Source organism: Pteronotus mesoamericanus, unplaced genomic scaffold (assembly GCF_021234165.1).
Source record: "Pteronotus mesoamericanus isolate MK-2021 breed Mesoamerican mustached bat unplaced genomic scaffold, CSHL_Meso_final scaffold_1186, whole genome shotgun sequence".
NCBI lineage: Eukaryota > Metazoa > Chordata > Mammalia > Chiroptera > Mormoopidae > Pteronotus > Pteronotus mesoamericanus.
Window position 1 is genome coordinate 16,169,081 of NW_026555302.1, and position 15,900 is coordinate 16,184,980.

Here is a 15,900-nt window from a genome sequence, read left to right on the forward strand (position 1 = left end):
CTCCCATGTCGCCATAATGAGATCGGCTCCTCTGAACCGAAAAAGACTCAAGTGCGCGGCACCCTCTCTTTGCCCTCAGGCGTTTGTTAGCTGAGTCAGGATGTCCACCTGTCATTAAGGATGGGACGTCGGCATGGGCACCAGCGGTCTTTGCAGGCGTTGTGACCGCAGGACACGGTAAACAGGACAGGTGAACCACAGCACACGTTACACGTGGTCCGTGGAAGTGGGTGAAGAACTGGGATAATGGGGCCACGGGTGAGAGCTCCCCCGGACAGTGGTCGGCAGCGCGTTCCCCGGGGGCCCGCGGGGCAGGGGCCCAAGAGGACAGACGGGCGGGCGGGCCCTGCAACGGCTGCCGGCCACTGCTCCACACCAGGGTGCGATGCCATCGGGGGGGGGCCCTCAACGGGGCGAGTGAAAAGGGGGCCTGGCCGGTCGGCTCAGTGGTCAGAACAGCGATCCCGGGTCAGGGCATGTGCAAGGACCAAGCAACGAATGCGCAAGTGAGTGGAACAACAAACCACTCTCTCTCTCTCCCTCTCCCCCTCTCATAAGTAAATAGATAGAACTAAAAGCGATGATCCTGTCCCCAAAGAGGGGGGGTGAGGCAAGCTCTCTCGTGCAGTCGTGCACATTGTTAAATCCCTTTGAGGGGTAACTTGACAGTCTGTCCCACAGGATGCGCACATGGTGCCCAAGGATGTAGACGTAAGGAGGGAGCTGTGGGGAGACTCACTGCCCGCACCTTCAAACGTTTCAGGAACATCCATGCACCCGTCCGTAGGGCCTGGCAAACAGCAACTTGCCTCTTCTCTGTGCTTCTAAGCTTAAGCCGTAATCAATGGAAGGGTCTGCTTACGCGTCTGTCTTTCCCTCGGACTGCACACGAGGAAGCTTGGGCGCCGGGGGCCCAGCCAGCCCCCCGGGAGGGGCAGATCCCGCGGCGAGCAGGAGGCTGGAGTGCCAGGCGGAGAGCCCGTGGCCCGGGCACAGGGCGGACAGGCTCTGGGTGCCGTGCGACAGAGCGTGGGCTGTATCCCGGAGGACTGGCCCACGCCCTGGAGAAAAGTCCGCGGTGCAGAGCCGAAAGAGCTCCCTCCTTCCGCCGAGCAAAGTCAAGGCAAGAAGCCGCCACTGGCGGGCAGCACGGAGTGAGGCGGGGAGGCTGGGGCTGGGGACTCGCCAAGCCCTTCTCTGCTCTCCGAGGACATGGGCTCCTCGTCCGCCTCCGGCATGGACACCCTCAGACTCAGGGTGTGGGACTGGGCGGCAGCAGCTTCCCCGCAGCCCCCGGCTTGTGCGGCTGCCCTGGCTGCTCGGGAGCGAGCCCGAGGCGCACCTGGCCTGGCCCGCCTTCCGCTCCCTAAGCTCAGGCTGGAGCCTGCGCCTGATGCTGGGTGAGGGCTTTTCCCCCAGAGGAGCAGGGCCCGTGCAGGCCTCGCAGGGCAGTTGTGGTCTAGCAGAGCTGGGGGCTCAAAGGCAGTGGGGTCCGGAGGGCACAGAGGCCAACATCGCCCCCCACGCACGCTCACGGGAAAGCTGGGTCGGGAATGGTCTTCATTCTCACCCATCAGCCCTCACGAGTCCCCGCCCACACCCCGCTTCTAACCGGAGGCAGGTGGGGCGGGAAGGGTGCCGGGCGGGCCAGCCGGCCCCCTTGGCTCTCTCGGGAGGGTCTAGTTGGCTTTTTGTCTGTCTTACAAAATGTCCGACTGATTTTTCTACAAGGAGATCCTTCGATGGCTAAGCCTCGCGGTGCTAATGCTAATCCCTTCCTGTGTGCAGTGTGTGTGGGGGGGGCAGGGGGCAGTGGCTGGAGCCTGGGGAGGCGGGGAACCGAGTCCGCAGGAAGGTGGGCGGCGGGGTCGGCAACGCGGGGCTCGCTGGGGGCGGGGCGCTCCGGAGCGAGACGGACCGCACAGGGGAGCCGGCCATCCGAGCGGCAGACCCCGGGCGCCCAGCACCCAGGACCGCGCCCCGGGGCCCGGGCTGACCTTCTCAGCGATAAGCAGGTGCCCGCTGAGGCCCGGCCCTTCCGTCCTTTTCTCATGGAAAACGGGCGTACCCTCCAGCCAGGCTCACTGGTCCCAGCAAAGGGGGCTTCCAGGTCCCTGCCCTGAATACCCACAGGTGCGAGGGCTTCCCCACACGACCTCGCGGCCCGGGTCCCCTCCTGCGGCCTGCGAGCTTCTCCCGTCACCTTCTCCGGGACACCCCCACCCTTGCAGGCGCCCGCAGTTCCCCAGCCGCTCCCAATTACTGCTGGTCCTACACACACACTGGGGTCCCTCCTGTCTCCGTGGAAACAGCGGCGTCCTCAGCCCGTTCCCAGCCACCACGTGGCGGCGTCTTGCTTGCCCGCCCAGCTCCGCACATGCTCACGACACTGGAATCCTGGGGCCCCGCCCCCCTGTCACTCCAGCCACGCGGGAGCAGCGGGAAGAACAAGGCCGAGAAGAGTGTGATGAAGGACAGGGTGCTTTTCTGGTTAGTTGCTCCCAGAACACGGGAAATCGGGCTGTGCCTGCGTAGCTATCAAGTTCAAGTGAAGAGGACAGCGTTGCTGCCGGTCCCACGGGACAGGCGCCGAGGGAGGGCGCGGGGGCCCAGTGAGAACAGACACTGCTGAGCGCCAGCCCTGCAGGGAATGGGGGGGACTCCCGAAGGCGGACGGGCCCCCCGCAGGGAGACACCCTAGGACTGCAGGGGACGGCCTCCTGCTTTTTCCCCTCAGGTGACAGGGACGTCACCCCGCAGGGTGGGGCGTGGCCCGGCGTGCTGGTGTTGCAGTGGCTCTTCTGGAAGTAAAAAACTGCTTCAGAACTAGAATTCCGCAGTTTGGAGGATTTGTCTTAAACTTCCTTCAGCGGCGTTTCTGGAGGCCGTGGGCCCGCTGGCTGACTCCCGGCTGACATGCGCGCGGCCGGCCGGCCGCCTCGGACAGACAGGATGCCCATCCCATGGGGCGTGCCCCGCGGACCCTTATAGCCCTGGGTGCGGGAGGCCCACACGGGTACCTTTCGGTCTCCAAGACGAAATCGAGCCCAGAACTTTCAGGGCATAAACCAGTCAGAAATAGAACGGACAGCCTTCTCAAACCCAGCATTAAATGATCAAAGATCACAGCCTGACCCTAGCACACCCCGGAAGGCTCCGTCTCCTGAGGGACCTCAACCCCAGTGACCTTGCTTGTGCTGAGGTCGGCCCTGGGTGGGCTACCTGGAAAGCCAGGGGCGTCTAGATGCCCTTCCAGACGTCCACCTCGCAGTAAACGTCGGGTCTCCGCTTCCTTCCCGAACGCGGAAGAAAGAGATCAGATGGAGACCTTACGGTTGCACCGCAAATATGCTGTGGAGGCTGGACTGTGGCCACCACACTTTATGCGATTCTGAAAAAACCACGGAACACAAAGGCCACGTACAGATCTCAGGTGACAGGAAGGCGGGGGTGGGACAGACGGGCCTGAAAGGGGTACACAGCCACCCCTCAGCGCCCTACAGCGCCGGTCTCCGCGGCTCCCCGGGTCTCAGCCTCATGGGCCGTGGGGGTTTGGGGTGCTGCCCTGGGCTCAGGGGAGGCCTGAGGGCCCTTCCTGTCCCGGACCACCCGGCTCAGGAGGCCCTGGAGCAGCCGCATTTCTCGGAGCAGCAGGTCCACGTCCGGTTGCAGGGCCCCGGCCGACTGTTCCATGGGCTTCTGCGTAGCGCAGACAGCGGGCGCAGCGCTGGGGGCTCTGCCGGCCGGGACCCGCCGCCCGGCTGGGGTGGCATTGGGGACAGAGGTGACCAAAGGGACTGACGTGGACACCAGCGGTTTTCGGAAGGAAAGCGGCTTGTTCCCAGGCGCCAAGGGTGGGGCCTGCGGGCCCGGGGCGTCGGTGGACGTGTCCCGGGGTGGCCCTGTGGACGCACAGCGCGGGGCGCGGGCTGGAGCGAGGGAGGGAGCCAGCCCGGAAGCAGCGAGAGCGGGGGTGGGGTGGAGGGGACGGTGGGGTGGAGGGGACGGCGGGGCGGGCGACCGGAGGGGGCTGGGGAGACACGGGGTGGGGTGCGGGGCGCGTGCTGGGGGCGCACGCTCACTCACCGCGCCCCGGAAGCTGCAGCCACGCGCTGCGTTTCCGGACGCTGCGGGAGGCGGTGGCCGCCTCGCACCAGTGGGACTCCAGCTCGTCGGCCTCGGACTCGGGGACCCTGTACTCGGCGCCCCAGTCGAAGCGGCGCACGGCGCGGCTGTACTTGTAGAAGGCGAACTGCAGGGGCACCGCGCTCTTCCGCGGGTGCAGGCGCGTCTCGCAGCGCACGACCACCCCGCCGGCCTCCGCGCGGCCCGCCACCTTCAGCACCGGCGCCGGGAACAGCTCTGCGGAGGCGGCGCGGGCGGAGCGCGCGTGTGAGGCCGGAGCCCGCGTCTTGGGAGCCAGGGCGCACGGTCCACGGCCCCCAACCCCGCTCTCCGTCTGGTGTCCCGCAAGGGCTCCTCGTCCACCGGGAGACCAAAGAGCGGGTGGGAGGAAAGGCTTCTGAAATGTGGCAAAGAGCCCACGAGGGAAGGGATACCCAGCTTGGGCTCTGCCGTGGAAGGGATCACGGCGCCCGCCCTGCCCGGAGTCCACCAGGGATCCCCTCCACGGCCACCGCCCCCTATGAGGGGCCCCCACTTGGAGCAAGAGCCGGGGTGCTTGTAGTTCTTGGGGGGAGGGCCGCTGCCCCCACCCAGGGTGCAGGTCAAGTGCGCCTTCCCTGCGGGACAGGCGAGGAAAGTGCACCTGGTCTACCAGAGAGACGGCCCCACAGCAGCTACCTGACCCTCTGCAGCCCCTCCTTTCTCGGCCTGGTCCCTGACCCGGAATCCTTCCCCTCCCCCCCCCACCCCCGTCCTCCACCACACCCCGGGCTCGCTCGCCCCGCCCCCGGACCCCCGCCTCCGCACCTTGCACGGTCACGGCCACCTTGGCAGAAAACATGGGCGCGCTCTCCACGGGGATGCGCATGGTGCCGGAGCACTGGTAGCGGCCGCTGTCGCTGGCGCGCGCCTGCGGCACCGTGTAGTTGGCGCTGGATTGGAAGTAGCGCACGGCCTGGCCATCGCGGTAGTAGTGCAGCTTGTACACTACCTTGTCGTACCAGCCGCGGCAGCGCAGGACCAGCGGCTCGCCCTCGAACACCACCTCATAGGGCACTTGCAGGATCAGCCAGTCTACAACAGCCACCACAGAGGGCCCTGGGGTCCCGCTCTGCCCGCCTCCAGGTTGCGCCCCCGGCTGCTCTCCTTCCCCTCTGAGGCCATGTGCCAAGCAGCAGGCAGGTAGCAGGGGAGGCGTGGGGACCAAGATGCTTATGACTTGGTTCCAGCCTCAAAGAGGAATGCCCCCCAGAGTCCGGGTCGACCGTCCCAGGACGCGCAGGGCCTGCCCGCCTGTCCTCTGCTTCCCTTCCCCCGCCCTGGCTGCTTGACCTCCCTGCGGCCGCTGGGGTGCAGGCAAGCCCGGGGAAGCTGGGCCCTCGGAGCCCGGAGCCTGGTGCCTGCTGCTCCCCCCTCCCGCCCAGTCGAGGCCCATTCCTCCTGCAGGTCTGGGCCAAGACCCTGTCTCCTGCAGGAGGCCCCCTGACCCCCGATGCCCGGGGCCCCTCCCACAGCGCCCCGTTACCAGCGCGGACGGAGCCCCATAACGGACGGGTTTGTGCACAGAGACACACTCTGCCAGCACCTGCCGCGGCTCGGTCGTGCTCTTGGGTCTGCAGGCAGCAGCCGCAGTGGATCGAGGCCAGTGCCTAACCCGCACTTACTGCGCTTCCGACCAAGGAGCGCAGAGCGCGGGTGTGACATGTGTGTCGGTGCCGGTCTGCGTGACGGTCCCTAAGTCCTGAGCGCACCCGGGGCCCACGGGGCCCGCTGACCAGCTGCTCCCTGCCAGTAGCCAGCCCTGGGCCCTGGTGAACGCATTTTTGCTCTTTCTCTCATCCCGTAACATCCCCGGGGCCGGCTTCTCTCTCCAGCTGCTGCCTTTTTGCTTCAACAACTTGGGATTCCTTTTTGGCCGTCACAGCCACCGGGGGAGGTCACTGTCCTGCTTGCGATGGCAGGCACGGAGGAGCGGCAGCCTCGAGTGGTCCCGCAGCAGCAGGGCCTGCCGGGGCCCAGGCCGCCTTGCTCTGCCCGCCCCCCCCGGCCCCTCCCCCGGCTCCCTGACCAGTGTCCCGGCTCCTTAGCGCCTCTGCTCTTCGGAGTTAGTCTCACAAACTAACAGCGGCGTTTGTGGGCCCCCCACTGTGGCAGGAGGGCGAGAGGACCGCGGGGACGGGCAAGCTTCCCTGCGTCTCTCACGCGGTGTCACACGCCGCCCTGCCATCGCGGAGACTCAAGGAAGGCCCCCCTTTCCCGCCCCCGTGGGCATGGGCCAGCGTCCCCTCTCCCAGGACAGCCAGGGCCACCAGAGGAGCCATGTGCGGCTCCCCGCGCCCACCCCGCGCAGACGCTCACCATTGGACACAGAGAGGTGGACGGGGTCGCTGACGGGCGCCCCGCGGGTCTGGCACCGGTAGGCCCCGGGGGTCTGCACCTCGATGCTCCTCCCATGCGAGGGCAGCAGCAGGTGGCCCAGGTACCAGAGGGTGCTGACCGGCCGGATCTCCATCACCAGAGGGTGGTGCCCGTCACAGCGCAGGGTCACCCGCTCTCCCTTGAAGATGGTGGTCCAGGGCGGCTGCAGGGACAGCGTGGGCTTCTCCAGGGCCGCTGGGAGCGTGGGGGAGGGGCCACGCGGGGAAGACGGCGCGGTGAGGCTCCCAGAGGCGTGCGGTGAGCTCGGGAGACCTCGGGACGCCCCGGCGTGCGGGAGCTGGCCCGCGTCGCTGACCCCTCCCCCCAGGAGCGAGGCCACGTGGGGCCGCCCCCTGTCGCCCCGGGCGTGCGCGCCTGCGGGCGAGCTGAGTCACGGGCGCGGTGGCCCTGTGGGGAAAGCCACGCTCCCCGCGCCGCCGAGGGGTGGGGCCCAAGCAGGTCACTCTGGGGTTGACGGGAAAGGTGTCGGAACTGGGGCGAAGGGGGTGTGGGGCTCACCAGCTTGTCCACTGCCCGGAGCTGCGAAAGAGAATTAGAGGAGGAGGAGGAGGATGCGGGAGGCGCACGGCAAAGGGCTGGCCTGACCACAGCGGGGACTCACCAGGAGCCCAGTCCTGCTTTCCTTCTGCCTCAGTTTCCCCAGCTCTGGAAAGCCCCTCCTCCTTCTCCCTCCAGGAAAATGAGCTGTCTGGAGTCGAGGGCCGCGAACCCCCCCCCCCACCGGCGGGCACACACGGGCGCTGCCCACGCCCCACGCCCGCTGCCTCCTTGCGGACTCACCCAGAAGCAGGAGGGCCGCCAGCGCCCACATGGCAGAGCTGCCTGCAGCCGCTGCGCAGCAATAGAGAGGCTGCCTGGGGACGGGGGGGCAGAGAAGGGGCAGGCGCTGACCCCTGAGCACCCGCAGCCTCCCTGCTGCCGGTGGGCTGTGGGGAGCAGGAGACAGTCTGCTAGGCGCCAACCCCCAGGCGCTCCGCCGCCCCCGCCCCGGGGCTCACGTCTCAGGCCAGCCCCAGGCCCTGCCCATGGCCCTGCCCCCACCCCCCCGCGGGCCCCGAGAGCCTCCGCTGAGGAAGACACAGCGCCCCGGCCCGCGGGCTGGCCCAGGGCTCACCCCCTGAGGACAGGCACCGGTGTGCGGCCTCGCGAGGGGGCCGCCGGGTCCCCTGCGCCCAGGGCTCACACCTCCCTTGGAGCGGCCGACGGGAAGACGTGACCCAGTGAGCTTCCCCTTGTCTCTCCCTTGCCGAAGCCTCTTCTTTCCCCCCCACCGCAGCCACCTCGCCCGGTGGCCCCTCCACACGCCCGCCCCTGCACCGCCACCCCGGCCACGCCGGCCGGCGCCCCTTACCCACGGCGCAGAAGTCCCCACACCAGCCCCTGAGAGACGCTTCGGCTCCGGCTCCCACTTCTCCCCAAGCCACGTGGTCCTGGCCTGAGCAATGGGGAGCCTGCGTTCTCGGGTAAATACTTAATGAATTTTCCAGCCTGATAGTATGTCTCCTTGGACAGTGTCCTGTCCCCACCTGCGGCCATCAGAACGGGGCACCTCCGTCCCTGGGAACCCTGGCAGGAGGGGGGCTACCAGACCACGCCCACTCTGTTGAAAACCGTCCCCTCCCCTCTTGCTTGGGGACGTCCAAGGCTCCACTCTGAGAACCCCCTCCGAGTGTCTCTCAAGGGGGCCATTCCTCGTTCCAAACGCAAAGGCCTCTTAAGAAAATGTGATTGGTCGTTTCGATCCTGGGAGCCACTTCTGACCCTGTTGGAGGGCGGCTTTTGATGAGAGACGGTGCCACGGGATCTGCAGAGCAGGGCGTGGTGGGACCGGGGGCCGGGGGCGGGGCGGCAGCGGGGAGCGGAGACCGCGACCTGCCGGCCGGGGCTGCACCCCGATCCTGCCTGGCCCCCGCCCCCGGGCCAGCGTGGGCTCCCCGCAGCTCTCCCCACCGGCCTAGCCCGGCCCTGGCCAGGCGCCTCCTCTGTGACGAGAATGTGACAGCCACACTGCGCGGCCCTCGCCCGCACCAGCTGCCTCTCCCTGGCTTCTCACCGCTCAGCACGGAGCTCAGCCCCTCCCCCAGATCCCCCGGGAGATCTGGCTGTGCCCCAACGTCACAAAGCACACAGGCCCCCCCCCCCAAAAAAAAAACCTCCAAGCCCCTGACAGGGCTCTTGGACATCCAGAGTGAGCCCATTCCCTTGTTTTGTTTAAAACTGATTGGAGAGAGAGAGAGAGGAAGGGAGAGAGGAAGAGGGAGAAATGTGGACCATCGTTCCACGTAGCGACGCGCTCACGGGTTGGTCCTGCATGGGTCCTGCATGTGTCCTGCCTGACGGGATGGAACCCGCAGCCTTGGCGTGCGGGACGACGCTCCTCCCTGCGGAGCCCCCTGGCCGGGGCCCATGCCCGTGTTTCTTGGTGGCTTGTGTGGAAGCGTCACCGACGCGTCTTCTGTAAATTTCTGTGGGTCAAAACTCTGCCCAGAGCGATGAGCACAAAGAAAGGGGAAGTGGGAAACATGACAGCAGGGTTCGGGGCTCGTGCGCGGGGGCCGCCCGGGGCCGCGTGCAGAGGCCCGGAGCAGAGGCCACGTGGGGCCTGGCCGGCTGCCTCCCACCGCCTGAGAGCGGACAGAGTCGGCCGAGCACGGGGAAAGCGTTACTTCGGTCCCGGATAGACTCATGTGTGTTTTTAGAGAAAAACAGTTCGGAGACAAAGTCGTTAAGTCCCCGCAGCTCCGCACTGTTGCCGCGCCCTTGGGCCTCCGCGTCCAGAGGAGCCCGCGGGGAGCTCCGGCTGCCGCTGCGTCTTGTGGGGAGGGGTGCTCAACTGTTTTCTAGGCAGAGACACTGACCTGTGCATATACCTGACAGGTCGCAGCCTCGGGCAGGAGTAGAGGCCACGAAACGCCAGCGTGGCATGAACTGAGATTTGCTGGGCGAGGCTGGAATGGAGGGAGGGAGTCGAAGAGGCAGAGCTCCCCCCTCACCCTGCTTGGGCACCAGGCTGCCGCTAGGCACTCTGGACGTTTGGGGCCAGCGAACCCTTCGCCGTGGGGGCTGCTCCGTGTCTCACCGGATGTCAGCAGCCCCTGTGTTCTACTCGCCAGACGAGAGTGGCACCCCCCGCCCTGAACTGACACCCCAGGGGTCTGCGGACGCACCCAAGCGTCCCCGGCGCGGGCGGGGGTCGCCAGTCGAGACTGCCGCACCCAACGTCTTGCTAAACCCCTCTTCAGGCGCCAGACTCTGGGGACGAGGGCCCTCCCCGGTCTGGGGAGGACCGCGCGGTCGCGCCGGGAGAGAGCACGCCGCGTGGCACAAGCCTGTCTGCGCGCGTCCAGCCCCCGCGCTCTCGCAGGGCTCGGGACAACCGAGGGGCGTCTCCGTGCACGAGGACAAGACAGAATGGGGGAGCCAAGAGCTCGGTTTATTGGGGGCTGAGCAACACAGCAGGGAATGGCTCATGCGCGTTTGGCAGGACCCTTCCTGGCCCCCGACTTCAGGTGGCTGGACAAGTCCCTCAGCTCCAAGACCAGGTGGCCGAGGAGAGCTCTCACATCCTGCATTTGCTTGAGGAGGAGGCCCACCTGGTGGTGCAGGTGGGGGTCTGGCGCCTGCAGGGGAGAGGGGAGGCCGGGGCCCTCGGAGGAGGCGCTGGGCGGCGGAGGCGGGGGCCCGGGGGGCTTCACAGCGGGTGTCCCTGGGGCTGAGGATTTTGGAGGAGGCAGGTTCAAGGCGGGCGGCACCACAGAGCTCGCAGGACCTGGGCGGCAGGGCAGAGACACACACACCTGTGAGCGCAGAAGCCTCGCCCCGGCCCCAGTGGCTCCCCATCCCGCCCTCGACCGCAGCTGTGGGGCCCAGGCCGCCGAGCCCTCAGGACCCCTGGCCCAAACCCGACCCTGAGGCTCGGCCCCTCGGCCGCACAGGAGCGTCCTCCCCGCGTGGGGGCCCCGGCCCCGGCCCAGGCTGGCGTCCCCGCCTCCCCGCCGGGCGTGACGTTCATGCGACTCCTCGTGCTGTGCACTTGGGGATGCTCTGGAGGCCCCGGGTCACCTCCCCTTCAGGATGAGCCCCGCCCGTCCTTTCCGTTGTTTTTCTCACGACACGGCTCCCGGTCCACCCCCACCCCCGCCGGGGGCATTTCGGGTCAGGAGCGGCCTCCTCGGTGGGGCTCCCGGGGGAGTCGGGGTGCAGACACCTCGTCCCCACGTAGACATGGCTTTCCCATGAGGGAGCATCAGGCCCAGGGCACCGGTTGGGGACCGCTCGGTCCCCGGCCGGTGCAGCGTCACGGTGTCCGAGGGAGAAGCCCCTCGAACCCGGGCTCCTGGTCCCTGCCTCCTCTGCATCCTCTGCGAACCTGCTCCCGCCCGCCCGGCCCGGGGCTGGCCGTCCAGGCCCCCCTCGCACACAGGGACAGACACGCCTACTCACCCTGCACCCTGACCTCCAGCCTGGGGCTCTGCTTCCACACCTGGCCGTCCTCGGTGGCGGCCTCGCACCAGTAGGCCCCGGCCTGGGCCTCGGACGCCGCCGGCAGCTGCAGCTCCGGGGACGGGCCCCGGCCACGCACGGCCCGGCCGTCCTTGTAGAAGGAGAAGAGGAGGCGGGCGGCCGACCTCTGCGGGGCCAGCTTGGTCTGGCAGCTCAGGGTCAGCGGGCCTCCCTCCCGGGGCTGGGCCGAGGGCGTGGCTCGGAGCGCTGGGGCTGGAAACAGTTCTGGGGGGACACGGGTGGGGGAGGGGGCCGGGCTCAGGCCTCCGACGGTCACGCTCTCCCTCCAAACGAGCCGCCTCCGGAAGGTTCCGTGGGAACCTTGTGCGCCCTCCCTCTGCCCGCGCACAGGACCGCACAGACCCAGCGACGGGCGAGTCTGACGCTAGTCCAGGCGCCCCGTTGGCGGACCGTGGCTGCGTGGGACAGAGGGGCCGGAACGCTCCAACCCGGGGCGAGTGGAAAGCTGGGGCGGCCCTGCCCCTCCTGTGACAGGCGCGCCCGGTCCCTCGGTCTGCCCCCCACCCAGTCACACGCCCGCGCGCTCACCCCGCACTGTGATCGCCATGGCGGTGGCCGTCTCCGGGCGCCCGGGCCCGGGGCCGCGGAGGATGGCGCTGCAGTGGTAGTGCCCGCTGTCTGTCCCGCGCGCCGCGGCGATGGAGAGCTCCCGGCGCGGCCCCGGCGGGCCCAGAGCCGAGCCGTCGCGGTAGAAGGTCACCTGCGTCAGTGGCCAGTCTTGCCAGGCCTGGCAGCGCAGAGCCAGCGGGTCCCCCTCGAATATCGGGGTGGCTGGGCCTTGCAGGATCAGCCAATCTGGGACCCAAAGCAGGAGCTGAGTGTCTCCCTCCGCCAGCTGCGCCTGCCAGACCCCGGGACGTCCTCTGAGGGCCCAGGGATCCCCGCCCCCGCTACGGCTCCCGGGTCTAGGCCTGGTGGCACCCTGGCCTGAGGATGCGGAAGGAGGGGCGCGGCCAATGCCAGTTTCCCAGGGGCCCCTTCCCGAGGGGGCGGCGGGCAAGGGGTCGGGCAGGGGGGGCGGGCGGGGAGGCCGCCGAGCGGGCCTGCACCCGTCAGCCCTCCCGGGACCTCACCGTAGGACACAATCAGGTGGAACGGCCGGCTGAAGACATAGCTCAGGGCCTGGAAGTCCACCTCCTTGGAGCCCGTCCAGTGGGCGTGGCAGCCGCTGTCCCGGGTGCTGGCCGGCCCTTCGCACTGTGGGGCCTCGAAGCCGGCCGCCGAGGAAGGCGCCGGCCGAGAAAATGACGCTGCGACTTGGGGAAAGAGGACAGAAAAGGGGTTCCTCCTGCCTCTGGGGGTCCCCCCGTTTAGAGTGAGAACAGGGAGACCCTGACGCCATTTCGTCAACAGCCCCCGTGGACCCCTCAGAGGGCCTTTGACGTGACCCCCGGGTGCCGGGAGCTCAGGGAGGGCGTGGTGGTCCCGGGAAGAGGCGGGGCGGGGCTGGCGGCGGGGGGGGGGGGGGGGGGGGGGCGGCTGGCCGACATCACTCCTGGCTGCCGCGGACACAGGCAGCCAGGTGGCCCCAGAGCTGGCGGGCGCGGGGCGGGGCGGGGGTCGGCTCTAACCCTGACAGGCCGGGCTCCTCCGCACGCCTGCTCCCTTCATCGTCCCAAGATTTCCCAGCGTGGGGTTCACCCCCCGTTTACAAATCTTTAAGGGACGGGCTTGGGGAACGCGGTTGAGTTCCCCAGAGTTTCAAAGGGGTGGGGAAGGGAGTGAGAAGGTCAGGCACGTCTGAGACCCGAACCAGCGCTCTTTCTGCCACGCCGCTCAGACCTGGCCGACTCCAGCCCCCAGGCCTTCCTCGGGGACGCCCTCCCGTGATCCCGCCGCCCCAGCGTTCGCTTGGCTCTTGGCCTCCGGCCGCGGTGCCCGCGACAGCCCTCCGCTCCTGGCCGCGCCGCCTCCTCCCCCGCTCCCACCTTCAGGTCTTCCTTTTCCAGCCACCTCGGCCCTGATGTCCTTGTCCCTTGCACTGTCCCTTCCCAAGCCCTTCTCTGCCCGAACCCTCTACTCCCGGCCCGGTAGCTGGGGGGCGATGCCCCCTTGGCTCCCAGTTTGAGAGTCAGGGCTACGGATTCCTCGCCGGATCTCCTCGCCTGCCTCTGGGCTCCGCGGCTGACCGGCACGGCGACCCCGCGTCTCGCGCCTGCAGGACGCTTCGGGCCCCCGCCCCCCGTGCCATGTGCCCATCCTCACTGCGCCCTTCCCGGCGCCCTTCCCCTCGTCCTCTCCCCTCCCACGGGCTGCACGGGCTCCTTTGACCTTGTCACTTCCCCTCACGGGGCCTCTCTCTAGTTCCTGGTTCTCGCCACATCAGGCCCAGGTGCCGCCGCCCCTCGCAGCTCCGGCCCCCGCGCCGCCCCTTCTCGGTTCCTCTGCTGCCGCTCTGAGGGACTCAGCCCCTTCTCCTTTTTCAACATCACATCTGCCGGCCGCTTTGTGAATAAGAAAACCACACCCAGAGATATGAAGAGTGGCTTTTCCAAAGTGGCACCGTCCTTAGAAGACAGGGTGGAAGCCAGACGGTCTGGGGTCTGGCCGCACACGAGTCACCTGGTCCTGTCTCTGCGTTCAGTGAAAGGATGCGGCACCATTACCGTGTGGGGACAGCGCAGGTGCAGAGAATTCGAACCCGCGTAAGACGCGGTTAAAAGACGACACCAAAGCCCCTGTCCCGCCTGCAGATAACCGGAGCGGGGTGGAGCGCCGGCCCGAGAGCACACTGTGCAGGAGGGGGCGGGAAAGAGGGTCAGGCGGCCACGCGAGCAGAGGCGGGTTCACGGGCAGCGTCCTGGTGAAGGTGCCACCAAGGCTGAGGGCTCGGGGACGCCGCACGTTTGGGGGCGAGAGGGGGACGGGGCTGCGGGAGCAGAGCTGGGAGGCAGGTGAGAGTCTGGCATCAGGGCACTGAGCCAGGCGGCCAGGGTGTCCTGGAGCACCAGCTGCCGGCTGAGGGACGGCCGAGGCTTCGGGGGTCCCCCGGCCGGGCTGGCTGGGGACCCTGGCGTCATTAGGAGGAGCGTGGCAGGCGCTGGCCCGAGAGCGTGTGTCAAGGACACAGGACTGAGATGGGGCGGTCGGCTGGGAAGCCGCTGGGCCGGCCTGGGACCGTGCGGGAGGCAAACGCCGCCCAACCTGATACCTGCCCGACTCCAGGGCACAAGCAGGGGGAAGTCAGCTTGTCCCCAAGGCCCTGGGGGGCCGGGTGGCTACGTGCGGGATGGAACAGGGAGAGCCAGCCGGCGCTGCCCCCTGGGGGATGTGCAGGTGGGCGTGTCTTGTGCAAAGCTGGGTATCTGCACGCAAAGCTCGAACGCGGGAGTGGGGCGCAGCGGGGGGTCAGGACGCAGCGGCCCAGGTGGGGCCGTAAAAATGATGCCGACAAATCCGCTCCCTGGGGAGACCGAGGGGAGAGAGAGCCGTAGGGAGGCAAGGAAGCCACGTGGGAAAGACAGGCTTCCAGGGAGGCGCGGAGGAGCCGCCCAAAGGGGTGGAGCGGCAGATGGGGGGCGAGGTGCGTGGGGCCCGGAGCCAAGACCGGGGGACGGGGGGGGGCAGGGGGGACGAGGTGAGCAGCAGCCAAGCCCAGCGGCGCAGGAACCATCAACACGGACGTCGCCACCTGGGCAAAAGGGACCCGGCGCAGCCAGACTGGGAGCCCGGAGTGACAAGGAGGACGCGGGGAGAGCAAGGGCAGGCGACACTGGTCTGCAAAAAGGGAAGACGCCTGCGATTTCACCACAGAGGGCGGCCCCGTCGAGGGGCCGGGGACGGCCCGGCGGAGGGGCGTCGATGTTCAGAAAGAGCCTCCAGCCCCGCAGGCCGACTTCCTTGCTGCGCCCTGGCCGCTGCGGCCCGGTGGCTCGGGCGTCATCCCGCAGAGCGAAGGGGCCCAGCTCAAGTGCTGCTCGGGCCGAGCCCGGCTGGGCCTCGGGCGCCCCACCGGGCTGTGTGCGCGAGGCAGCCGATCCGCGTCTCGGCCACAGCGATGGTTCTCTCCCTCTTTCTCCCTCCCTTCCCCTCTCTCTAGACTCGATAAAAGAATTTACAGAAACGCAGAACTCCTTTGTGTGTGCCCTGTGCAGGCCCCCGCACCCTGCGTCGGTGGAGGCCCACGGCGTCCCCGTCCCCCCGGGGGGCCCTCCCCCGACCAGCGCCGCGCGCCCAGCGGCGCCGGCCGCTCCGCTACTCACCCAGCAGCGCCCAGAGTGCGGGAGGCGGCGAGCGGGCTCCGGCCGTGCGATGGCTGCCCAGTGCCATGGCCGCTGAGCGGGGGTCTACCCCGCAGCTGACACCCCGATTTTCATCAACATGAAACCTCTCAAATTAGAAAAGAGGAAGTGACTCTAACTGTCTCCTCGCCTCGCATCTGCAGCCCATTTTCAACCCTGATTGGCTCCCAGCCTTCAGATGGGGGGCTGTGGCGGTTCCAAGCCCCCCGCGTCCCAAGGGCTGTGCTCCCCGCGGTTCCAGAGCCCCCCCGGGGCCCACAGAGCTCCCAGGCCCGCCGCTACCGAGCCCCGTCCACCGCACATGCCGGGGAGCGGGGGAGACAGCGCTGCCCTTCGCCGGTGAGACCGCAGAGGAAAGGGGCGGGACGTTGCCCAGAGGCCGCACAGAGACCAGTGCGGGGCCGGACGACCGTTCCCTCCCCTCTGTGCCCGGCGCCACGCCTTCCGCGTTTCCAGTGGCCGTGACCGAACCGCAGCAGTGCACGGAGGCAAGAGGATGGATTGGCACCCAGTCAGACACCAGCGGTCCCCCCCGGTCCACAGCCCCCACAGATCTGTCCACAGGCTCCCC

The 15,900-nt window shown here is 68.5% G+C and overlaps 2 protein-coding genes across 2 annotated transcripts; both read right to left on the minus strand.

The window, feature by feature from the left end:
• Positions 1-1,118: 1,118 nt before the first annotated feature.
• Positions 1,119-7,375, minus strand: FCRLB (Fc receptor like B). Its single transcript, XM_054587607.1, is given in 9 exon segments — positions 1,119-1,315; positions 3,103-3,222; positions 3,334-3,391; positions 3,502-3,902; positions 4,087-4,362; positions 4,933-5,199; positions 6,484-6,738; positions 7,063-7,083; positions 7,345-7,375. Coding segments are annotated over 9 exon segments (1,626 nt in total).
• A 2,647-nt stretch (positions 7,376-10,022) lies between these two features.
• On the minus strand, positions 10,023-15,357 carry FCRLA (Fc receptor like A). Its single transcript, XM_054587846.1, has 5 exons — positions 15,291-15,357; positions 12,162-12,344; positions 11,617-11,883; positions 11,008-11,292; positions 10,023-10,333 (listed from the first exon to the last, which is right to left on the minus strand). Exons 1-5 carry the CDS (start codon positions 15,355-15,357, stop codon positions 10,032-10,034), a joined length of 1,104 nt encoding a protein of 367 aa, XP_054443821.1. The 3' UTR covers positions 10,023-10,031.
• Between the last annotated feature and the right edge of the window lie 543 nt (positions 15,358-15,900).